Source organism: Natator depressus, chromosome 25 (genome assembly GCF_965152275.1).
Source record: "Natator depressus isolate rNatDep1 chromosome 25, rNatDep2.hap1, whole genome shotgun sequence".
NCBI classification, from domain to species: Eukaryota; Metazoa; Chordata; order Testudines; family Cheloniidae; genus Natator; species Natator depressus.
The window spans coordinates 11,019,237-11,042,570 of NC_134258.1; the positions used below are offsets into that span (position 1 = coordinate 11,019,237).

Below are 23,334 nucleotides of genomic sequence, written 5' to 3' on the forward strand. Positions count from 1 at the left end.
TGATGTGGGCTGGAGAGGCAGGTGAAACTTGGGGGGGGGGACACCGTGTGAGATTGTGGGGCTGAGGCTGCATGGACAGGTGTGGATGAAACTGGGTGTGTGGGGTCTCCAGCGGGTGAGCCCGTGTGTGTACCAGGCTCGGTGGGGAGGCAGAGGGGTGGGTGACACTGTGGGGTGTGAGTGTAGGAGCTGGGGGGGACGTAGGGTGTACACACGCCCTGTCCCCTGTAGCACAGCCCGGCAGTTCCCGGGCAGGCGGCTGGGTGGAGCCGTGCCCTGGGCACCTCTGGGTATATTTGTTTCCGTAGCAGATCCATCACTCAGCCGCAGATCCACCTGCCTCCCCTTCTGCGCATCAGCCGGGTCCCTTGGTGCCTGGTTAAGCTCCGTTACCATGACAATGTTGCCAGGGCACCCGTCTCCCAGTGGTGTAAGCTATAAATCACCAGTAAGTGGCTTCCTAATGGGGAGAACCAGAACCACGGAGGCCCCCCCCACAATCTGCTCCAGTGGGGCTGGGGGACCAATACCAGCCCTGGCCCAGATTCCAGGCCTATCAGAGGGGCTGAGATGTGTGGGGAGAGAGCCCGGTCCTGGAGCCCAAAGGTGATTAGTGATTTGCGCAGTCGTTTCCCTCCTCTCTTCCCCCAGCTCCGATTTGCCATCGATAAAACATCAGGAATGGGGCTCTCCCTGCAGGGGAGCGATGGCAGGGGAGTGGGGGGGCAGCACAGGGACCGGCTGCCGAGACAGACCCATGCTCCCCCATGCACCTGAGCCAGCTCCAGACGGCGCCTTCTGTTGTCCTCCTCTTCCCCAGCTAGCTCCCCTTCCTGCTCAGATGCCTCTCTCCTTCCTAGACTCCCCACACCCTTCCCTTCTCCTTCTCCAGCACCCCCTCTCCCTCAACTCCTTTCCAGACTCTTCCCCCATCCACCGCTTCCCCACCTGCCCTCTCCTCTCTTCCAGCATCCTGCCACATCCCCCCTCCTCCTGCTGCTTCTGCCCCAAGATAGAAAATTGCCCCAGGAATCGCATCAAATAGCGTGTCCATGGGGGATGCCCTTAGCTACAGACATGTCGTCCCCATCGCCACCCCACCCTGCTGGGGACGGGCTAGGGAGCTGGCAGCCAAGAACGGGTCACTGGGTGACTCTGTTTCTCCCCATCTCAGCAGGCTGGGTGGGTTTCCTGCCAGGCTGCAGGGAGATTGATGGGAAGCGGAGGCCAGGTACCACCCCTGCCCTGACAAAGCACTTCCAGTAACCTGCCTCTCTTATAATAAAACCTTAATTAACTTAACCAGCCAGCAGCTGGCTGGAGAACAGAGCGAAGCCTCCCTGCTTGGCTAATTGCTTCTCCTTCACCAGACACTCCCAGCCCTTCAGCTTCTGGTCCTCCTCCTCCAGGCCATGTCCACATGGGGCCGGCAACGTCCATAGGGAGGACGTTGATGGATTTGCCTAGGGCTGGGAGCCCAGCCTACGAAACAGCTGATATGGAGACAGAGGGGTTGTCCCCTCTGTGGGGTGGTTTTGTTCGGAAGGATGTTGGCTGGCTTTACTGCCAAACATGGCAGCTTTGGTCCATGGGTGTGAATGTGTGTGTCTGGGATCCTTCTCCCTGTTTTGCTTCACGCTCCGTGGTACTTGCTTCCCAGCCTCCCACGACACCCGGCCACGCTTGCTGCATGATGAGAATTGAAAGGATCCTAAGTGCAGGCTTCAGATGCCAGCAGACGTAGAGGTGCCAACCCTCCGTTCATCTCTGCCAGCCACAGATCCAATCCAGCCGCTCCAGTGAGCGGAAGGGAAGGGAAGGGAATATCTTGGCAAGGTTTCTAATAGCGGTGGATTCTATTTTGACTGAATACATTTCGATCCAAATTAAAAACCCAGCAACTGTTAAGTTGGGGGTTGACAGCTGCCATCTTGACAGACCAATGGGGGACTGAACTGGGAACCTTCAGAGCTAAAAGCATGAGTGGTTACAGCTTGAGCTAAAATGCTAACTAGTGCTGGCACAGAGGCCCCCTGAAATACACATTCACCCAGGGGTTTCATTAGCACCTTTCCTGAGCAGTAGAAAAGTTCCCAGGTTCTCATTAACTTTAATTAACAAAGTTCCAACACAAAACAGCACGAAGAGGTTCTTGGACCCTAGGGCTTCGCAACAGTCACTATCCTGCATGGGGGAGAGAACCCAGATCTGCCTGCTCCCATGTTGCAGACTCCTACTTGGCTGAACGAAGGGGGAATCTCCCTGAGGTGTTAGCAGTACAGGACCTATGACACACAGCTAAGCAGTTCTGATTACACCTACTAACGCAGTGATTCTCAACCAGGAGTCCGGGGCCCCTTGGGGGACCGTGAGCAGGTCTCAGGGGGGCCGCCAAGTGTGGCCGGCATTAGATATGCTGGGACAAGGGCAGAAAGCTGAAGCCCCACTGCATGGGGCTGAAGCCCAGGGCCCTGAGCCCTGCCACCTGGGGCTGAAGCCTGAGCAACTTAGCTTTGTGGGGGGCCGTGTGACGTGGGGTGCTGGGCAGTTGCCCTGCTTGCTGCCCCCTAACGCCGGCCCTGGCTTTTATATGCAGAAACCAGTTATTGTGGCGGGGGGGGGGGGGGGCGCTGTGGAGTTTTTGTAGCAAGTGCACACACATAGTAGCTTGTTCCATTTTATATTCCCTGGGTCTGATTGTTAAAGTCTTGGGTGTAAAAAAGCTGAAATGGCTGAAAACTTAATTATTGGATGGGAACAGATGGCAAATCCCAGTGATGACTGGACCCAGTGGGATTCTAACCCAAAAGCCCTCAGCCGGGCTGGTTTTCATCACCTCACACTGACTCAACAGGCATTCTAGGCTTCGGCGGGCACACAGAGTGACATTACTGGAATCGTATCTAGACCAGGGGCTCTCAACCTTCCCGGACAACTGTATTCTTTCAGGAGTCTGGACTGTCTTGTGTACCCCAAGTTTCACCTCACTTAAAAACTACTTGCTTACAAAACCAGGCATAAAAGTGGCACCGCACACGGTTACAGAAAACCTGCTGACTCTCTCATTTCTACCATATAGTTATAAAATAAATCAGCTGGAATATCCATACGGCACTTACATTTCCGTGTACAGTACATCGAGCAGTATAACCAAGCCATTGGCTGGATGAAATTGTAGTTTGTCCTGATTTCGCTAGTGCTTTTTATGTAGCCTGTTGTAAAACGAGACAACTGTCCAGATGAGTTGATGTCCCCCCCCCCGGAAGATCTCTGCGAACCCCCAGGGGTACGTGTACCTGGTTGAGAACCGCTGATGTAGAGAGCACCTTTCTTCTTGAAAGATGCCCATCATTTCACAGTCGCCCCATTTCACATACCACTAAAATGTTGCTGCCCCTGGGGTGGAGCACGGCGGGTGTGTAATGGTGCCACTGCCAAATTCAGGGCAGGAAAGGCACAAGAATACTGTATCCTGGGGAGCGGTTTGGTTAGGGGGCGGGTAGGTGGAAAGAAATTACCCAATTGCCCAAGACTTCTGAAAGTGCTGTGGGCTCTTTAATGTCGAGAAGCAGGTCGGCCCTTGGCTATACATCTCACCCAGAAAGCAGCAATGAACTCTGCCCTCCATCCCCACCCCCCTGCCCCCCAGAGATGTGGGGTGGGCGCTTGCAGAATTGCCCAAGGTTTGACAATGTTCATAGCAAGTTCTTCATGCTTAACAGGTGTGATTCTCAAGGAGCTTTTATGCTGCTCATACCCCATAAAAAACCCTGAAAGTGGGTGGAAATGGCCCCCTGGGAATCCCCTCCCTGCCTCCCCATGCAGGGGGTCTCCCCAGCTGGTATCGGGCTGATGTAGGAGCTCTGCAGTGGCCTTGCTCTCAGACCTCCATGTATGGGGTGGACTGTGGGCATGGCCCAAATGCCCTGCAGTGATCTGGACTTGGCATGTGCCTCCCTTGCTGTAAAGGGTTTGAAGCAAAATTCTGGACCCAAATGCCCTGGAGCTCTGGGGAAGTTTGGCCGCAAACCCTGCAGCTCTGACCGAGTGCTGGTTCGGAGAAGGGGGCTGCAGGAAAGTTATCCTTTTCCACCCAGCATTTCAGTTTTACTTGTCACTTTCCTATATTCGCCACTTTGTAAATGTTCTTTCTAAGCAAAAGCATCTTCTTTTCTACCTGGGCCTGGCCCTGCACAGAAACCTTGTCTAGCAAACCCAGAACAGAAAGATGATCCCTGCCCCAAAGAGCTGACAATCTAAGGCAAGAGATTACAGGTGGATACAGACAGGGCAGCGCAAGGAGACAAGCCATGAGGGCCTGCAGCTGTCCCTGCCCAGCTGTCAGGCATCCAATGAGCGCAGCTGGGCCACAGCAGAACCACCGGACTAAGGCGATCTGCAGCTGCCTCTTAAGCCCAGCAGCTGCAGAGGATCAGGGGAGGCTTAATGCATGTGCCTGTGGGTTCTTTGCCAGCCCTGTACTCCCCTTACTCCAAGCCCTGCTCCTAGTCTTGATCCAGCTTAGACCCTGCTCCTGCTCCTGCTCCTGCTCCTGCTCCTGCCTTCCCTGACTCCAGGTAATCCAGTTTTGACCTTTGGCCCTGGTTCTGACTCTGCCTCGATCCTGGGCTCTGGCTTTTGGACTCTGATGTTAGTTCTAAAGGTGGGCTCTGATCCCTGGCTCTGACTCTCCTTTTATCCTGGGATCTGGCATTTGGGCTCTGACCACTAGGCCTGACTCCTGCTGTGACCCTGAGGCTTGCCCTCCTAAGACCTGTTCTCCTGACAGACAGGCGGTGCTGTCACTCAGACTCTAGTGCGAGAGGGAGGCATCCAAATAAAGTGTGGAGGGAGATTTCCTAGCATCCCATTTGAATCCCGGGCAGCCACATCTTTCCTACAGGGCGGGTGGATACTTTACAAGTGGCCTTAACTCGAATCCTGAGTTAGGGAGACTCCCTCTCAATTGGAGAGACTTGGCAGGATCACATCTGTCCCCCAGACTGCCGTATGGGTCTGGGCTTAAAGGTGACCTGCAAAAGAGCCAAAAATAATTGGTGGCTGGCTCCTTTTTGCAGAAAAAAGATCCTGAAAAATGTTTGTTTTCATGGTTTTTTCCTGCTTGTGTGATTTTTTTGTTGTTGTTGTGTTTGTTTTTTTTCATACATTCTCTTGCCTTAGCTTGTACCCTCTTTTGGGAAGTAACGTTTTTGTTTTGTCTGTACAGCGCCTAGCAGTGGGGTCCTGGGCCACGACTTGGGCTCCTAGGTGCGACCGCAATACACACCATAATAATCAGCAATGCCGTAAATGGACCCGCCTCGTATGATCTGTGAATAAATCTGTAACCGCATGGTAAACCCAGCCAGTGCTACGTTGAACTGACTCATCGCATCTTGTCCTGCATCAGCTACAATCTGCCGAGTCCGATTTTACACTGCTGGGCATCAGTTTCGGCTCGTCACCTACCCAGCTGCTAGTAGCTACAAGGTTTTCTTTGCTGATGCCATGGCAGAGATCTGTTTGAAGAGGGGGAAAAGTGCTGGCTAAGTGGATTGTGATGGGGAGCCAGGGAGCAGAGCTGGAAGGTGCACGTGGGTGAAGCAGTGTAGCCTAGCAGGCTGCTGGCAGGGGCCCGTGCAGTGAAGTATAACCGTACTGCTCCACCTCTGTAAAATGTGTGCCGATCCCAGGATGGAAAGCCCAGTATAAAGGTAATATAGTAAAACCCGTGAGCTGTACCAGCCCCTGATTCTGGGTTTCAGAGGTGCCAATTCTCGAGTCTTGCAATATTGGGTGTTTTTTCTGAAAGCCCCAGCTCCTGGAGTCTTGTTGTGATGGGGGGAAAAGTTCACTTTTCTTTCGTTTGAAACAAAAGCTGAGTTTCTCTCCCTAGTGGTGGTGGAGAAACCTGTGCACCAATAAGTGTCTACACTGCGCACACTTCAGCCTGGGTCTGTGGGGCCTGGGCTGGCTGACTTGGTATTTCCATGCCTATGCTCGAGCCTCAGCACTGCATTGTAAACCTGGATTTACAATTGCTGGAGCTGGGTCTCACGGCTGTGCTTACCACGTCCACGCTGCGCTACGCCGACCTTCTGATGCGTCCACACTGCAAACTGACAGGGCATGGAGCCAAGTTGCAGTGGGACGTGGGCTCTGACCCACCTCCGGAACCGGTTGCTAGGACCCAGCTCCTGAGTGGTGGCTGACCCTGTGTCAGACTGACTTGTGTGTGGGGAGAAGGGGGGTTGGGTTCAAACATGGGTGGTCGGCCGGGCCTAGTGTGCAGTGTAGACGCACCCGGCTCAGACACCAGAAGGCAAATACAAAGAACCCAACATTTACTCTAGTTTGGGGGCGGGGGGGGGGGAATAGTGGGATTTCTTTGCCTTGGATTGCAGGAAATTTTCTCTCCTAGGCTGTTACAATTACTGGCTAAGATTGCTGCGCTGACCTTTCTCCCTGCTTTGTGCCAGACAACAGCTCCTATCCAAAGGAAGCGTTTGTAAGCTTGCATCAGGATTTATGTATGCTCAGACACCGTAAGCTGTACCGCAAGTTGTGTAGAAGACGGGGGAGGGGGATGCAACCCAGAAAGTCCCCCAGGGGGGTGGGGGTAGAGATCAGCTGTTCTCCACCCCTGTTATTTATGTTCTGTAGCTTCTGCTCCTCTACACAAACGCTGGCCTTGGCTCGGTAAGCCCCGATACTTGGACACCGCTCCCCTCCCATGATCTCAACTAGTCAGAGTTCAGCAAGAAACAATGGGGAAAGGGAAGGGTTCTGTCCGGGCCTCGGAGCCGGGGATGTGTGGGGTTTTTTTTGTTTTGTTTTGTTTGTATTTAAAATGATTGAAATTTTGAAGTTACTCATGTAGCAGCCTTGGAACAGAAGGCGGGTTGCCAAGCATGCCGAACAGGATAGGCTGGCTAGAGAGGGGGTGTGTGTGTGTGTGTGTGTGTGTGTGTGTACACTTCCCCAACGCAATCACAGCATTCCTTCAAGTCTCACACAATTAAACAATACAAAAATTAAACCTTCTATGATTTTTGTTGTGTTTTGCGTTGATTTCAAGCTCCTTTAAGCATCCCTAAGCAGGGAGAGATTAATGAGGGGTTTTTTTTTTTGTTTTTTTTGTTTTGTTTTTTTTAACAACTCCTTTTTCCCTGTTTGCTGAGTCTGGTGACTTCACTGCAAATCTCCCCCACTGCACACGCATCCCCAATACACGCCCCCCCCCCCAACACACACACACAGACAAACATATGTGCAGGCACATCCCTCCATTCCCAATATATCCTCTCTCTCTCTCCCTCACGCCCTTCCCTCCTACAGCACATTTGTCATTCTTTTCCTCCCATGGGGATGTGTGTGTATGCATGTGTGTAAAAATGTGTTTGCAAAACAAACACACGCACACACATTCTTTAATGAGACTTCTTCCCATTCCCAACCCCCACCCCTCTTGCAAAACCCATCAGCTGAGAGCATAACCTGAATTCTCGAGCTAGCCAGCTGAAAGAACGGAAAGGAAGTGGGGCAGGGGAGAGCGGCAGCAGGGGAAGAACCAGTGACAGTGGATCCCTGGAAATTCCCCTCTCAAGGTGATGGGATCAGAGCCAAGTTGTATGAGCTGGGGCTGGAGGCTACGGTGATGGGCTGGGGCTGGGGCTGGGGCTGGGGCTGGAGGCTACAGTGTTGGGCGTGTGGCAAATATGAAAGAGAGCGAGTTGTCCAGCAAGATCCTGAGCTCTCTTGGGATGAGGCTGGGGGGTGAACGCTCCTTGCGAATGGGGGGGAAGAAAGAGGGGAGGGGAGGAACTGAGATGCTGGGATGGGACAAGCAGCCAGCTACAGGCTGGGCAGGAGGGTCCCAGGTGTTCCTACCTGCTTCCAGGCCCATTCCAGCCTCTCTGGATCCCGCTCTCTGCTCAATCCTGGATGCGCCAACCCCAGCCCCGCTGGGTCCCACTTTCCCCTCCAACCCACCTCGGCATGTGTGAGTTTAAGGGGGGGTGTAGAGGCGCTACCCCCATTTCCCCCAGTTCCATCATCTCTGGGTGATGCCCAGTAGGAGCTGAGGGTATTCAGCACAGGATTGGGCTCCCAGGAGCCCCTCCTTTGAGGTGCTCCCCAGCAGGAGCTGAGAGTGGTCTGAGCCGTCCAGGATCGGGCCCTTAGCTGAGTGGAGAGGAAGCAGATATTTTCAGTCCCTGCCCCCAAAGTAAGGGCAACGTCTAGGTTTCCCAGAAACGGGATGGAGCTTCCCGGCATTTGCTGAACAATAGTCCCAGCTAAATCCATAGCACTGGGACGGGGCTTTTCGTCTGCGAAGGGCTTAATTAATGGATCCACCCCACTTGCCTCACTTGACCCTTCTCTGTGTCATTCCTCCGGCCCCTGGCCTTGTAACAGTGATCGCAAGCTCTTCTGGACGGGGACTCTCCCGGGGGTGTGGATCATCTACAGAAGTAGGGGGGGATCCTTCTCTTGTATGCGTCACCGTTCAGCAAACTGCTGCCTCCCCAAGGGGGGGCAAGGTGTTGCAGGTGTAACGCCGACAGACCCCAGTCCTCGGGATCGAACCGGGGAGCTTAGTGCATGACCCCCTGCTGCAGGAGCTAGAAGCCAGCTGCCTCTTATCTAAGGATGTAGAGCAGACTCCTTCATCTCTCTCTGTAAGTGGTCTCGGGGCGGCTACATGGGACAGAACACCACACCCAAGAGGTGCGTGGGTTACACAGGCCTCCCCCTCCAGTCTTCTAACTGTGGGCTCCCCCGGCACATCTTTCGCCATCTGCATCGCTGCCCTGCAGCAGTCACGCTGCGGAGATTAGACTGAGCCAAATTTCTGCCTTGTGGCAACTGCTCTGGCCGTTCCAGCCAGCAGCCAGTTAACCCTAGCTCAGCTCTGCATCCTGGCTTGCAAACAGGTGGATGTAAGTTAGGGCTTCTGAAATTCATCAGCCTGCCTGTCTCTATCCCCCAGTAGCCTAATTCTGGCCCAGACTGACCCTCTTCCTTTGCCCGCCGTGGGGAAGTTATGATCCAGCAGCTTGGGCCTGTCTGTATAATGGGTCAGACCACAATCACACACTCACTATCAACACACACATGTGAGTCTTCAGAGACTTCTCCCTTGACTATCCGGCTGCGAGTCCGGCCCCAGGAAGACCTTGGCAGAGACACAGCGACTGTATCGCATTTGATGCCAAGACGTGCCTTGTAAATATGAATAGCAAGGAGTCAGCGTCTCCCTGTGCAAGCGCGGCTGAGCTGGGATCCAGAAACCGGTGGCACGATTAGCTGTAGAAAGACCCTCACGGGCAGGTGCTGCCTTGCAGACGTTGGAGGGCATCAGCCAGCAAACACACTAGGCATGGTAGTGGGGTCGCAGATGTAGCCAAGTCATTGCATTGCAGGCTGTTTAATGTTTGATGCCAATGTAGTGGAAGAAAGAGAGACATTTTACTTGCATTAGAGAAAGAGCAGGGAAATCTTTACGCTCCTGAGACCTGGCTGCTTTATCCACTCTGCGCTGCCTCAGCTCTGTGAATCGCTGACGTCGGGGGGGACGTTAAGGGCCACGCAGGCCTGGCCATTCCCAGTGCCAGCGGAGGCCGTGATCCGTCCAGAGGGGGTTTCTCAGTCCTGGAACCAGATCACGCCGTTGCCAAAAGCACGCTACTGGGGGGAGAGGGTCATTATATATTTTTCCCCTCTAAGGACCAGATAAGGGGGTTAGCAACTGGGCTGGGCGTTCTGTGGGGAGCCACTGCTGGAAATACAGGCTGGGAGATGGCTAGATTTGTAACTGACAAGGGTGGAGAAGTGATTGTGCAGCTAATATGATCTCCGTGTGCTGAAGGCATCAAGTTAGTTTGTAATGACATCAGGAACTGGAATCCTTTCAGACCGCACCTGTAATATGGGCCCCTCTTATTAATCTGAATGATTATGGTAGCACGTAGAGCTCAACCAAGATCAGGGTCCTGTTGTGCAAGGTGCTGTACAAACATGGCATGGTAGCAGTCCATGTCCCAAAGACCTGACAGTTTAAATAGACAAGGGGAAAGGGATTTAACACACAAGCAGAGGGCTTGCAGCAGAGGTGCTGGAACTAGGGGTGCTGCTGCACCCCCTGGCTTGAAGTGGTTTCCATCATAGACAGGGTTTACAGTTTAGTTCAATGGCTTTCAGCACTCCTGGCTTGCAGTTTGCACAGCCATGCAAACTAATGACACAGGGGATTTGATCCCATTCCCCGCAATCCCAAAGCACAGCAAAAAGTGGCCTAGGGCCCTGTATAAAACTACAGCTGAATCAGGGGATCAGGTTGCACGTGGTAAAAGGGTATGTAGATGGGCGGTAACTGTGCTAAGGCCTTGGACCGTCCAGGGTTTTCACTGGAGCTGGTTGGAAAATAACTATTTTTTCATGAAAAATTTCAAAAGAAGCAGGAAAAAATCGATTTGCAATCTTGGCACAGGTCTTTCCTGCTTAGTCTTTTCAACGAAGAAATGTTCAATTTTTCTGACAAATGTTTCCCAAAGCCAAACAATTTTGCATCTTCAGTGCTGGGAAAGTGCAATCATTTTTTGTTTCCAGGCTTTCACTAAAAACCAGGCAAATGTCGTAGGCAATGAAAATGTTCATTGAGTTGCCTAAACAAGTATCAAGGGACAGTTTTCACCCGCCTCTGGTTTTAACTCTATTCTGGGATGATGGTTCCGTCCTGTCTACATTACAGCTTTGAACCAGGACGTAACTTAATCACGCTGACTTGATGAATAGATTCATCAAATTTAAGGCCAGAAGGGACTGTTATGATCATCTGGTCTGATCCCTGACAGTGTCCAGAAGATCAGATGAAGCAAACTTGAGTTTGTGGGACGTGTGAGTGAGACGAGCGGAGGAAAATTGCCAAAGCAAGTTTTTTGGCAGGGAGTGGTGCCGGGGTTAGGGGGCGCGTGCGGCGAGCGTGGTGCGGGGATGTGGCTGGGATGTGGGATGGTGCCCTTCTCAGGGCTGTGAGAAGACTGGAAAATGTGGAGGAAGATTGGCGGCCAGTGGCTCCCGTTCATTGTGATGGGACTCTGTGACGCTTTGCACTTTGAGGAGCAGGCCAAAGAATTTCATCCAGTTACTCCTGTACTGAGCCCAATGACTTGCGTTTGATTGAAGTATCTTCCAGCCGTGCTTGCTGTTATGTGTAGCGGAGCTGGGGCGGCAGCCCAAGGCATCACAGACTAGACACCCGGGATCAGTAGCCCCTTCTAGGAACTGGGCTGCTGGCTTTGTAAGCTGAACTCTGCAAGAGGGAGCCGGCTGGCTGCACGATTCTCTTCCCCTGAAACCATATTAGGGTGAGGTAGGGTGTGGGTCACTGTTTTCCGTAGTTCACTTCCCTGTAATGGGTTTTCCTTCTGTATCTCATAATGGGGATAGGAGAATAAATGCTCATTGCATTCCCCACCCTCTCCCCTGGGACCAGTTCAGCCCCTAGGCCTATTAAACACATAACTACGCTCCACTGCCGGGTAGTTTTATTACTTATTAGCAATACAGCAGCACCTGGTGGTTCCATCCTGCCAGGCGCTGCACAGGCAGCCCCAAAGAGCTCACCACAACGGAAGGATTATTACCCCCCAATTTACAGAAGGGAAACCGAGGCACAGAGCAACCTTCTCCAAAGGTGGCGAGAGCAGGGCTGGGAAAGGAACCCCCATCTCCAGGCTCCCACCACAGAGCTGTAACCACGGCACCATCCTTCCTCTCCACCTGGAACACCTAATCTGGGAGTAGAGGTTTTCGGTAAGAACAGGTGCAGCATAGACAATGGCTGCAGAGGCTCCCTTCACCTCTTAGCTGGCGGGGTCCCCTCTGTAGGGGATGGAGTAAGCCGCCTGGAGCCCTAGATCAGAGGTGAGGAGGCTGGTTACGAGGGAAAGAGGCCTGGTAACCTAACAGGCAGGTGTGTGGCGGCGATGGTGGGCAGGAGGGATGGGTGTTGTCCGAGCAGCCAGGAAATCCCCCTCTTCTCCCGACGGATTTTTGAAGCCCGGCTGCAGTAAGCCTTAGCCCCTAGACCTTACAGGCCACCGGTCTCCTTCTCCCCTCTGGGGTGCCGGGCGCAACACTAGCGCCTCTTGCAGGCTGGTGCTGTCTACAGCAGCAGCCTGTTCTTCCAGCGAGCCTTGCTGGGTGCATTTCTCCTTCCCCTGTGGTCCATGGGGAATAACTGTGCATGGCCCATTTTGATTAAACCTTAAAAGCCGGCCAGTCTCTCCCAGCCCTAGCGGGGTGGGAGCCAGGCAGCTGCTCCTGAGTCACTCTGGAAGGTGAACAGTGGGTGGATGTCACATGATCCCCTGTCCTTCAGCTGGCCTGGCACCAGGGCTCACGTCCAGGCAGGAGCTCCTGGGACGCACGTTAATGTATTTGCCCTTCACCAGTGGCATAAATTAAGACTACAGAAGCTCCCCGCCCCCACCCACCCACCCACCGACACACACACGTGGTCTCTCTCCCTCTCCCTGATCCGGAACTAGCTGGGCCCTGGGGCATCCACCAGCTGATAAATATGCAAGGCCGTGATTTCAAACCAGGTCCTGTGAGCTAGCTTTGGGGGTGGGGAGGGCACGCTGCACAAGAACCAGGGGTCCCTTTCCCTGCCGCTTCCTTTATCGCCCCCCAGCGGGGTGGGTGCCAATGTTCCCCACAGCCACAAGTCTGGTTCTGGGCCAGAACATCCCTCCTGCCAGGCCCTGGGCTGACAGGACCCCACAGCTGCAGCAGTGCAAGGGAGGCAGGAGGGCAGCTGGAGCCCTTGGAAGATGTGGGTGCAATTCTCCGCTCCGCCACCGACTCCCTGTTTGACCCTGAGCAAGTCACTTCATCGCTCTGGTTTTCCCTGTCTGTACAAAAAATCCTTCCTTCACCTGCCTTTTCTGTTTCAAGAGTGAGCTTGTTGGGGAGAGACTCTCTCTTACTCGGCGCAGTGCGGTCCTGAGCTCAGTGTGAGCGGGGCACAGTCATATAACGTGGAAGGGTGTTAAATTCTGGGATTTGGGGAACTTCCTTCCCCCACCCCAACTCTATGAAAGTTCCCAGCCCTATGTACTCTGTGTGGCACTAAAGAGCCGGGGGCACTGTCCGTAACCACGCCGCTTTGCCACAAGTCTGCCTCCCGCGCCGGTAATGCGAATGGCCCTGGGCCTTTGGCGAAAACCCCCCAGGCCAGGGGGGGTGTTTCCTGATTCAGAGGCGCTTTGGAAACCTCGCTGAGCTTTCCAGGCATGTCTGAAAGTCAGACTCTCTCCCCCTCCCTCCCACAGGGAGGCATAAACCATCGGGGCCTCGGCCACCTCAGCCGGCTCCACCACTGTTAAAGATGCAGCAGCAGCCGCAGTCCTGGCTCCCCTGCTTCGGGCACAGAGCCTCTGGTGGCTGCCGCCGGCATGGGGCACCCGCCCACACGCCTCCCCCAGCCCCAAAGTGCAATCTGCAGCCCCACCCATGACGGCTAAGTCCAGGACCGAGTGTGACCCCGTGTGGTGACAAGAGGCAGTACGGGCTGGAACTCGAGGGCCGGAGGGTGTGTCTACACTGTCGCTGCGAGTGAACCTCCCAGCCCAAGTCCGGGGGCTTGTGGGAGCGGGCTAAAAAAAAAATCGGTGTAAACGTTGCTTTGACGTTAGGCTCGAGCCCCTGAACGGCAACCTCCACGCCGCTATTTTCAGTGCGCGAGGGAGCTGGCCTGGGAGATCTCACGGCCAGATGAAGTGTAGCCATAACCTGAGAAAACCCCCAGGGTCTGTCCGTGTCCGGCAGCCTCACTAAAGAATCCCCTTTATATTCCCTAGAGCTGAGCCCTGTCTCTTCTCTGCACTTTTTGCCATGGCCAAGCAAACATCTGCTCCCCAAAGGAGCTGTGCAAAGAACTCGTTTTTGGGGTCACTGGCCGGACCAAAAACATAAAAACAGTCACTTTGGGTCAACCTCCGATGAAAAGTTTGTTTTTTTTTGGCAAACAGAGAAGTTAAAAACCGGAGGGGAAGCAAAACCTTTCTGGTCTGAGCTTTTTCTTTTTCTTTTTCTTTCTTTTAAATTGAAGTGAATTTCTCGACCAAGTCACTTTGAGTTAAAAAACAAAACAAAAACAAACCGCCCCCAAACATTTTCATTTTTTAAAGTCTATTTCTTTTTAGGGTTTCCCTTCCCTCCTGCAACCACCACAATTCAGCAAACTCAAAGTTTCTTGACCTAAATCTGCATTTTTGGGGGGGGCCAAAAAAAATAAAAATTCCAACCAGAAAAGCCTGCCAGCTGCTGTCCCAGCTTTTACGGGAGCAATGAACCTGCACAGCTGGGGCAATTGTATGTTCCTGTCAATGACCAACCAACGGGAGAAGCTGCAACAGAAAGTCCTGGGGTCTGTGTGTCGTCACCTTCTCCTGGACCTGGCCGCGTTTGCCGGGGCTATGTATAGATGGAACAGGGACACACCTTTCATTGCTGTTGAACTGTTTGGGCTGGGGCATGTTTATGGAGGGGTGGGAGCCAGCTGGCTTCCTGCAGGTGCAACGCCCCTGGCTGCGTGTCTGACTTTGGCAGCAGAGTGAGCCCAGGGAGGCTGGCTAAGTGGTGTGTTACTGGAGTGCTTATGAGCAGGGCCCCGAGCCTTACGCAAATCACAGTCACAGCGAGGCGACGGGGAGCTTTAGGTGGGTCAGAGCAGCAATTTCAAGCTGTTTGACACCGATTTCTGAGTCCTCACTAGAAAGGCTGCCCTGCCCCCCACGGAGCCTGCAGCTGCTCTGCTCCCAGGCTGTGACACTGTCCCAGCGCACGGCTGAGCAGGGTTGGGCTCGCTCCTCGGATGGGCATCCTCGAACCACAAAGGGGCGCGTTCCACCATGCCAGATCCCGTTGCTGTGTGTATGACAGTGGGGGTTTGAGATCCCAGCTGAGATCCGTGCAGCAGCTAGCACAATGGGGCCCAGACGCACAGCAAGATAGGGCCACTGCATGCTCCCCCGCACCCCACAGCTTGCAAGCTGAATAGACAAGAGGGCTTTCCCCATCCTGGAGCTGAGCCCCATTGGGGTTCCCATGTCAGGGCAGGGAATGAAACCAAGATCTCCTGCCTCCCACTCCAGGGCCTTAGCCACAAAAGCAACCTTTCTGTAGGGAGTGTTTGGATTTGGTTCTGACCCGAAACACCGGGCTGTGTGTGCTGGGCCTGTCTCTGTCTTGAGACAGAGCCCCCGGCAGAACCCCAAGGCCAGCCACGGGGGTCTCTCAGCCCACAGCATCGCTTATTCTGGAGCTGCGGCAAACGCAAGCCGCAGCCACCTGCCTGGTGTCCTCTCTGCCTGCCCTTGGTTGTCCTTGTTCGGAGACAGCGAGAGGCCTGCTCCCAGCACTCGGCGAGAGAAACGCTCGGATCCTTCCCTCAGCACGGTGGCTCAGGGCCACACTCAGCAGAGAGGGCAGCAGGAGGAATGAATTGTCCAGGGGCAGTGACGGTCCGAGCTCTGGGACTGGTGTCTTTATACACCCGAGGGTCTCTTCTTGATTCCAGACTAACACCCCCCCCACCCCCACCCCGGGGGAAGCTCTGTAGGTCTGAAGTTTAGGTTCTTCTGGATCACGTCTGCCCAGAGGCTGTTTGAGCTGCCACCGACCTCCAGAGTGCTGGGAAGCTCCCAGGGGCCGCTTTGCAAGTGTTATGTTGGCACTTCTAGCTTCGGGGAGTGAATGGAAACTGTCCCCACAACAGGCCCTTCTGCAGCCCACCCCCTGCCCATATTACCATTGTGTCTGAATGCCTCACAATCCTACTCAATGTATCCTCACAAACCCCCGAAGGGGACAGTGCTCGGTCCCCATTGCAGCACCAGGGAACAGGGGCCAAGAGAGACTAAGGAATGCAGGAAGCCCATGGCAGAACAGACAGCCAGGGGTTCGATTCCCAAGTTCCCTGCTGCTGCCCTAAGCATTAGGCCTCCTTCCCCTCCTTTAACTTGAGCTACACAGTTTGGCCCTAATATGACAGCAAGAGCCATGGGAACAGGCCCTGCAATAACAGTTAATGGGCTCCATACACACGAGGCAACAGCTAGTTGCCAAATTATTTGCCGGGATCAAGGCTCATCTGTACCCTTTTTAACTAGATCAGTTTGAACCTGGTATAGTTAAATTGGTGCAAACCCCTCGAGTGGTCAGTTACACTAGTCCAAAGGTGCTTACACCCATATAGCTTAGTCCTGGGCAACAAAGGGAAATTTTTTTGGGGGGTCTAACCTAAGGTGTGAATAAATCCATCTAGTTGTACCAGTATAATCCTCCAGGTAGACTCCTGCCCCAGGGTAAACATGACCTTTTTTCAGGTGAGATTATGTTGCTTGGGAAGGGGTTTAAGCTAAACTGGAAAAAGAAGCCACTGTTCTACAAGAATAAGCCCAGATCTACACGACAAATGTTTGCCAACACAGCTCTCTGTGTGTGTGTGTGTGTGTGTGTGTGGAGGTGCAGAGGTGTGATCTTCGGCCAACAGACAAATGTGGGTGGGAAAACCGAGACACAGAGAAGCTAAGGCAAGCTGAGTGAAGTTTTCAGATGAATAACTGATTTGCCAAAAAATGCATTTTGAGTACGCTGGAACCTTCTGCAAATTCGGGTCAAATCTGGCAAATAGTTTTAACTGAGAAAATTTTTTTATTTTTATTTCTTTTGAAAGTCAAACTGTTTGCACTTTTCGTTTCATGCCGAGGTTTTTGTTTAGAAGGTTAGTTAGTTCATTCCTTTCAAAAGAAGGCTAAAACACCCAAGCGCTAAATGAAAAAGCAAAAAAACCCCAATCGTTTGGAGTCAAATGAAATGTTTTGTTTGGAGTCAAATGAAATGTTTTGTTTGACCCTTCCCCCCCCCCCCCCCAAAAAAAAATTGTTCTCAAATTTTTCCATTCGGCCACCAAATTGAAAAATCATGTCTTCATCCCGCGCCGAGGCCATGTCTACGCTACCGCTTAGATCGGTACAGCTTATGTCACTCAGGGGTGTGAATAAACCTCCCCCCTGAGCAACGTCACTCACACCGACATAAGCCCTGGTGTGGACAGCGCTATGTCCCACCAATATAGCTATTGCCCCTTGTTGGAGGTGGATTAATTATGCCAACGGGAGAGCTCTCTCCCATCCGCATAGAGCACGAGAGATCTTACAGCCGCGTAGCTGCATGGGTACAGGTGCGCCACTGTAAGGGCGCTAGTGTAGACACAGCTGCAGGCTAAGTGACATGCCCATGGTCACACGGCTGAGCAAGGACTAGGACTGACGTTCCAGACCTCTAGAGTATGCTGCCTTCTAATTAGGATGCAGTGATTTGGGGAGTGCGGCAGGTTTCTATTTTCCTAACTGGATCTTCTCCCTCCCCATTGATTTCACGCCCAAACCCTCCCACCTCCCTACCCCAGCTCCTCTGACTTTCACTGGTGCTGAAGCAGCACCTTGGCAGTTGGGAGGATTCCTCGCCTTCGGACAGCTCCTCTCACAGCTGGAGCGAGGCTGTCTGCCGTACTCTGGAGCAGGCAGGGAGTTAGCTTGTCCACAAAACTCCATTTGTCTGGTTCAAGTCCGGCTCAGGGACACTGAGCCCGCAGTGACCGTGAAATCCAAAAGGCCGCGTGGGATCCGGTGGAGATGCTGGGAGACCCCCATTCACAGGCTGCCGGGCCAAGGAGCGCTCTGTTTTAGCAACAAGTGCACAGACAGGATACACAAAGGGACAAAGGGAGGGCTGCAAAGGAAGGGGAAAGTTCAGCCATTGTCTGGGTGCTGTGTCCGGTTTGCTGCGGGCCACAATGATTCTATTCACAGACACGCACCCACAGCATGCGAGAGTCTCCCCTTCCCCAGCTCGTCTCTTCTCCTGTGCTCTGACACTCCCTGCGTTCGTTTGCTCTCGTTGCAGGATCACGGAGGCTGGCGCCATTCAGCAGGAGAGGCTGCAGGCCATAGCGGTAAGTGGTCCCGTCCCATCTCCTTCCGTCTTCGATATAGTACAACAAATACACTGGGCCTCGAGCAGCAGGTCTGGCTGCAAGTAGCATTTCGTGGCAACATGGCTGGCCCCCCTCCAGACCAGGGGGTGGTAATGTCAATATGCCAAGGCCCAGATCTGGGATGCAGGGCGTCACACTTGGCTGGAATGAGGGATAAATAGAACGTATTCGTGCAGCAGCCTTATAATGCCAGTGGGATCCCTTTCTTCAGGGTGAGTAGCTCTCTCTGTGACCCCAGGGCAATGGTCCGTTAGTTCTGATCTAAGTACACTATCGGAGGCCATGGGAAGCGGAGCGTACATTAGAGTAACCCCGAGGCTGCTCTCCTAGGAGGCCAGAAAGGACCCTGAACTGGCTCAGAATACGGGGAGTGCAAAGGTCAACTTAATCCCCCTCTTCCTCCCCACTGTCTCTGCCTTACATGCAGGAGCAGCAGGCTCCCAGTCTTTCTGATTGCTGCCCCTCCTCATGGGTCTAGTTATTTCCCCATTTCTTCACACTGGCATTGCTGTTTGATAGTCAAGCACGGCCATCCCAGAGACCAGCGCCCTGGAGGGAAGGGGAGGTGTAGACCCCAGGGAACCATGGGCAGAAAGAACACAAAGAGACTCAGAAGATTAATCCTGACAATCCGTTCCCCCCCCCCCCGACCCTTCCAAAAAAGGTATCCTTGAGACTACAGGGAAATTGTGGATAACTAACGCAAAGAAAAATAATACAAACCGCCAGGATCTGGTGTCACAGTTACCTGCTCTGGAACAATGCTGGGCTGGTTTTTGGAGCAGAGGAATGGGAGTCAGGATTCCTGGGCTCTTTTCCAGGTTCTGCCACCGCTTCCCGCATGAGCTTGGGGAAATCGCCAGGCCTTGGTATCCCCAAGCGATAGCTACTTGTCTGGGCAGCGGTGGGGCTTAATGGCTGAATTAACGAACGGCCTCCGAGAGGCTGGGGTGAAAGGCAAAAGAATGTCTGATTATTCGTTGGTATTACTAGTTCCCCAGCCAGCGCAATGGAAAGACACCCAGGGCCAGATCCTCAAAGGTATTGAGGCTCCTGACTTCTGGGGTCTGGGGCCCTTTGGATCAGGCCCCACAGGAGGGCGATTTCTTGCTTGCAAACAAGATCCCCGTGCCCGCTCAGCGGATGGAGGTTTTGGCAGGGGCTGACTCGCTCACCGTCTAGGACCCAGAAAAACGCCGGCTGAGTAAGCCGTAACCGGGCTCCTCCTGTGGGTCTGAATCCAAGCAGCTGATTTCCAGGGTGCTCGCATCTGGTGCCAGCCGGGCTATGGGTGAGGCGAGATTCCCCTGCCTGTTGGCCAGTGAGAGCGGATGGGGCTTGCTGGCTAGCTGACTCCTTCCCAGCTGCCTGGAGATCTGGCGGATGGTGGAGTCCGTTTCTATGGGGCTTTCGCAAGTGTGCAGAGGCATCCGGTCAGGGCCATGGTTTACTGGTGGGGGCCTGACTTCTAAAGCCCGGGGAGAAACAGGCTGTGTAAGGGAGCAGAAAGGGGTATTATTGTCAAGAGAACAGGAAGTGTCATCCAGCAAGGAGCTGAGCGCCCCCTGCAAGACGCCAAGCGCCCTCCACTCCCAAAGGATCAGGCCCACAGACATAAGGTGGCTTGTAAGGGGAGCTCCCCAGCTCCGGGTGGATGAGGATGCAGATGTGGAGAACCAGCCCGGAGGCGTGTAACTGCTGGACGTTGCAGTCTCTGCCTGGTCCTCCTTTGAGACGGAGCCAAGCCGGGGTCCTCTCGCCGCGGCCGCATGTTGGCTCCCAGCCCGCACCTTTGTGTGGCCGCCTTGCCTGCCAGCTTTCCAGGCCCCGCTTGCAATCGAGCCGGTCGCTGCCACACAAAGGGCAAATTGTTCTGGGCCGGGGAAGAAAACGTGTGATGCTTCCCAGGATCGGGATGTGGCTGAACTGACTCGGATGAAATTAATTAGGACCAATCCCAACAATGGTGCAGGGACTGGAGGTGGCTCGGATCTTCTCCGAGGGCTGGGGAAATCCAGTTCTCGTCTTGTTTCCAGGTGGGGGCTTTTGGAAAAAGCAAGGCCCAGCCTATGAGGCAGTGAGGACTAGTGGACAGAGGCACTAGATTAGCACCCAGGAGATCGGGTTTCTATTCCAGGCCCTCCCACTGATCTGCTGCGTGACCTCGAGCAAGTTACTTCAGCTCCCCATCTGTGGACTGGGAGTAATCACCCTTGTGGGAGGTCATTCTGACTGGTCTAGCCCTCTGTGTCCCAGTGTTGATGGGTTAGAGCAACCCTCTAGCAGGAAGAGCACTCTTGGGGTTAAAGACTTGGGAATCATTAAGAAAGGGATAGATAATAAGACAGAAAATATCATATTGCCTCTATGTAAATCCATGGTATGCCTACATCTTGAATACTGCGTGCAGATGTGGTCACCCCATCTCAAAAAAGATACATTGGAATTGGGAAAGGAACAGAAAAGGGCAACAAAAATGATTAGGGGTATAGACTGGCTTCTGTATGAGGAGAGATTAATAAGACTGGGACTATTGGAAAAGAGACGACTAAGGAGGGATATGAGAGAGGTCTATAAAATCATGACTGGTGTGGAGAAAGTAAACAAGGAAGTGTTATTTACTCCTTCTCATAACACAAGAACTAGGGGTCACCAAATGAAATTAACAGGCAGCAGGTTTAAAACAAACAAAAAGAAGTATTTCTTCACACACTGCACAGTCAACCTGTGGAACTCCTTGCCAGAGGATGTTGTGAAGGCCAAGACTATAACAAGGTTCAAAAGAACTAGATAAGTTCATGGAGGATAGGTCCATCAATGGCTATGAGCCAGGATGGGCAGGGATGGTGTCCCTAGCCTCTGTGTGCCAGAAGCTGGGAATGGGTGACAGGGGATGAATCACTTGATGATTCCCTGTTCTGTTCATTCCCTCTGGGGCACCTATCGTTGGCCACTGTTGGAAGACAGGATACTGGGCTAGATGGCCCTTTGGTCTGACCCAGTATGGCCGCTCTTATGTTCTTAATGACCCAGAACTGGGAGTCGAGGTGACTGGGTTCTTTTTCCAGCTGTGGAGAGAGTAAGATCTAGTGGTTAGAGCAGGGAATTATGAGTCAGGACTTCTGGGATCCATTGGGTATGCTTGGCCAAGTCCCTTCCCCCGTCTGGGCCTCAGTTCCCCTTAGCTGTAAAAGGGGGATAATGAGATTTCCCTGTCTCACTGCACAGTTTAGGAGGCTTGATTCATTTGTGGTAGTAAGGGGTATGAAGAAGGCATGATAGAAATGCAGTGTTATCTAGTGGATAGGGCACCAGATTGGGAGTCAGGAGCCCTGGGCTCTATTGTCCATTCTGCCACTCACCTGCTGGGTGAGTCATGCCCCCTGCCTGTGCCTCGGTTTCCCCTCCCACCCTTTGTCTGTCTCTGTTTCATGTATAAGCTCTTTGGGACAGGGACTGTCTCTCAGCGTGGCTCTGTGCAGCGCCAGGCACAATGGGGCCCTGATCTCCGCTGGGCTTCTTGGCTTTATTGCAGTAGAAATAGTTCATCGTAATAATACTTGAGGTCCAAGTTCGCTTTGGCTCTGGGAAAACAAGAATTCTGGGCATGTGTGTGAATGTTGTTCCCTTCAAATCAGGGCAGGCATCAACTGCAAACAAGAGACATTATTGTCTGAGTAGCACAGACTCCCATTTAGTCTGAAATACACGTGCTTCAGCCAGTGTAATTAAATTAAAATTCTCCTGGGAGAACACGGGGGTAAGTGAAGGGCAAATATATTTCCTGAAAACCCGATACATAACGCAAATACATTGCAGATGTCCGATGAAACCCGGGGCTGCAGCATGTTCGCCCACCCCTCTTGGCCCTTCCAGCGGGGACTCCAAGTGGCTGTAAAGCTAATACTATGACAGCAATTTATAGAGAGCCTCGTTGAGACCAAGGCCCTGTTGTGCCAGGTGCTGTACATGCACATAGTGTGAGACAGTCCCCTCCCCAAAGAGCTCACAATCTGAATAGACAAAGGATTATTCTCCCCATTTTACAGATGGGCGAACTGAGGCACAAAGCAGTGAAGTGACTTGTCTAAGGGCAGGGGAAGTCTGTGGCAGAGCCCAGCTTTCCTGAGTCTCTCTCTAGACCATCCCTTTTTTTCCCCGCTAGGGCCCAAACTGGGACAGCCGAGAACTGATTTTCAGAGCTGCTGAGGGCAGTCTCAGGGCTGTTCTACCTTATACGAGCTGCTAGCAGCTGGCCGCTAACTGTGGATCAGCAGGGCCTAGCGGTGTCCCAGCTGGGCCTGTCGCAGCGGGAGCGAGACCGAACACACGGCAGGTGCGGGGTGAGCTGAAGGGGAATGGGGAATTCCAATCACCGCTGGAGGGCTTGGGCCTCGATATTTGTTCTTTTGTTGTCGTCCTCCTTAATCTGAAAGGGAAAACCTCGAGCCAGGGAAAGCGGCATGTTTGGTCTCAGTGCATGGAGTAAGACACAATAGCTGCCTTGATATCAGCTGTTAGAATGAACCTGGCTTCTGCCCAGCTCTCTCCCCTCTGTCCAGGGTCTCCAGGTCCGTCGCTGTCGCTCAGAGGCTAAGTGCAGAGAATCGATCTAGGCACAACCGCCAGTCCCAGGCAGTGGGGCAATCCCAGACAGTGGGGCAATCCCAGGCAGTGGGGCAATCCCAGGCAGCTGCTTGGAAATCCAGGCCGTCGAGCCAGGCAGCAATTCCCCTTTCTCCAGGCATCAACGATGGGATTTAGGATGCGTTCTCTGCGCCACGGGCTGTGGGGCATTGGCTGGGTAGCTGCCGGGCGTTGGTGGTGCAGCGGTTTATTGGAACTGTAGCTGTGGTGCGTGGTTTGTTTAGGGGTCGTGCGTTCTTTGCGTAGCTGTGCGTTGTGCAGGTCGCCGCTGAGCACCGGTTGTGGATGGGGCAGTGGTCAAGCATTGCCGGTTAGTGTAGCAGTCGTGCATTGTGGCGGTGGCGAGCGTGGGGAGCATTTGCGTAGCTGTCCAGGCCCGGGTAGTTGTGAAGCGTTGTTTTTATAGGTGTGTAGTGTATGTGTGTATTTGTCGTGTATTGTGTAGCTACAATTTCTGGGTAAGATAAAAATGAGGAAGAAGTGGGGCGGGGGGCGGGAGGGGAAGGAACAAACCCTAAAGGAGAAGAATGTTGGCGGGGGGGGGGAATCCTCCCTGGCCTGCCCCATCCACGCCTCCTGCATACCACAGTGATGGAGCCGCAGCAAGGGCTGAGACT

The 23,334-nt window shown here is 53.4% G+C and overlaps 1 protein-coding gene across 2 annotated transcripts in view; it reads left to right on the top strand.

Annotated features, from left to right (window-relative positions):
- The window catches only part of PALM (paralemmin), a 62,435-nt gene that overhangs the window by 12,844 nt on the left and 26,257 nt on the right, over positions 1 to 23,334 (top strand). For both annotated transcript variants that reach the window (XM_074939619.1, XM_074939620.1), the window contains exon 2: positions 17,980 to 18,028. In XM_074939619.1, coding sequence (XP_074795720.1) covers positions 17,980 to 18,028 — 49 coding nt within the window. The remainder of the gene's footprint in view (positions 1 to 17,979; positions 18,029 to 23,334) is intronic.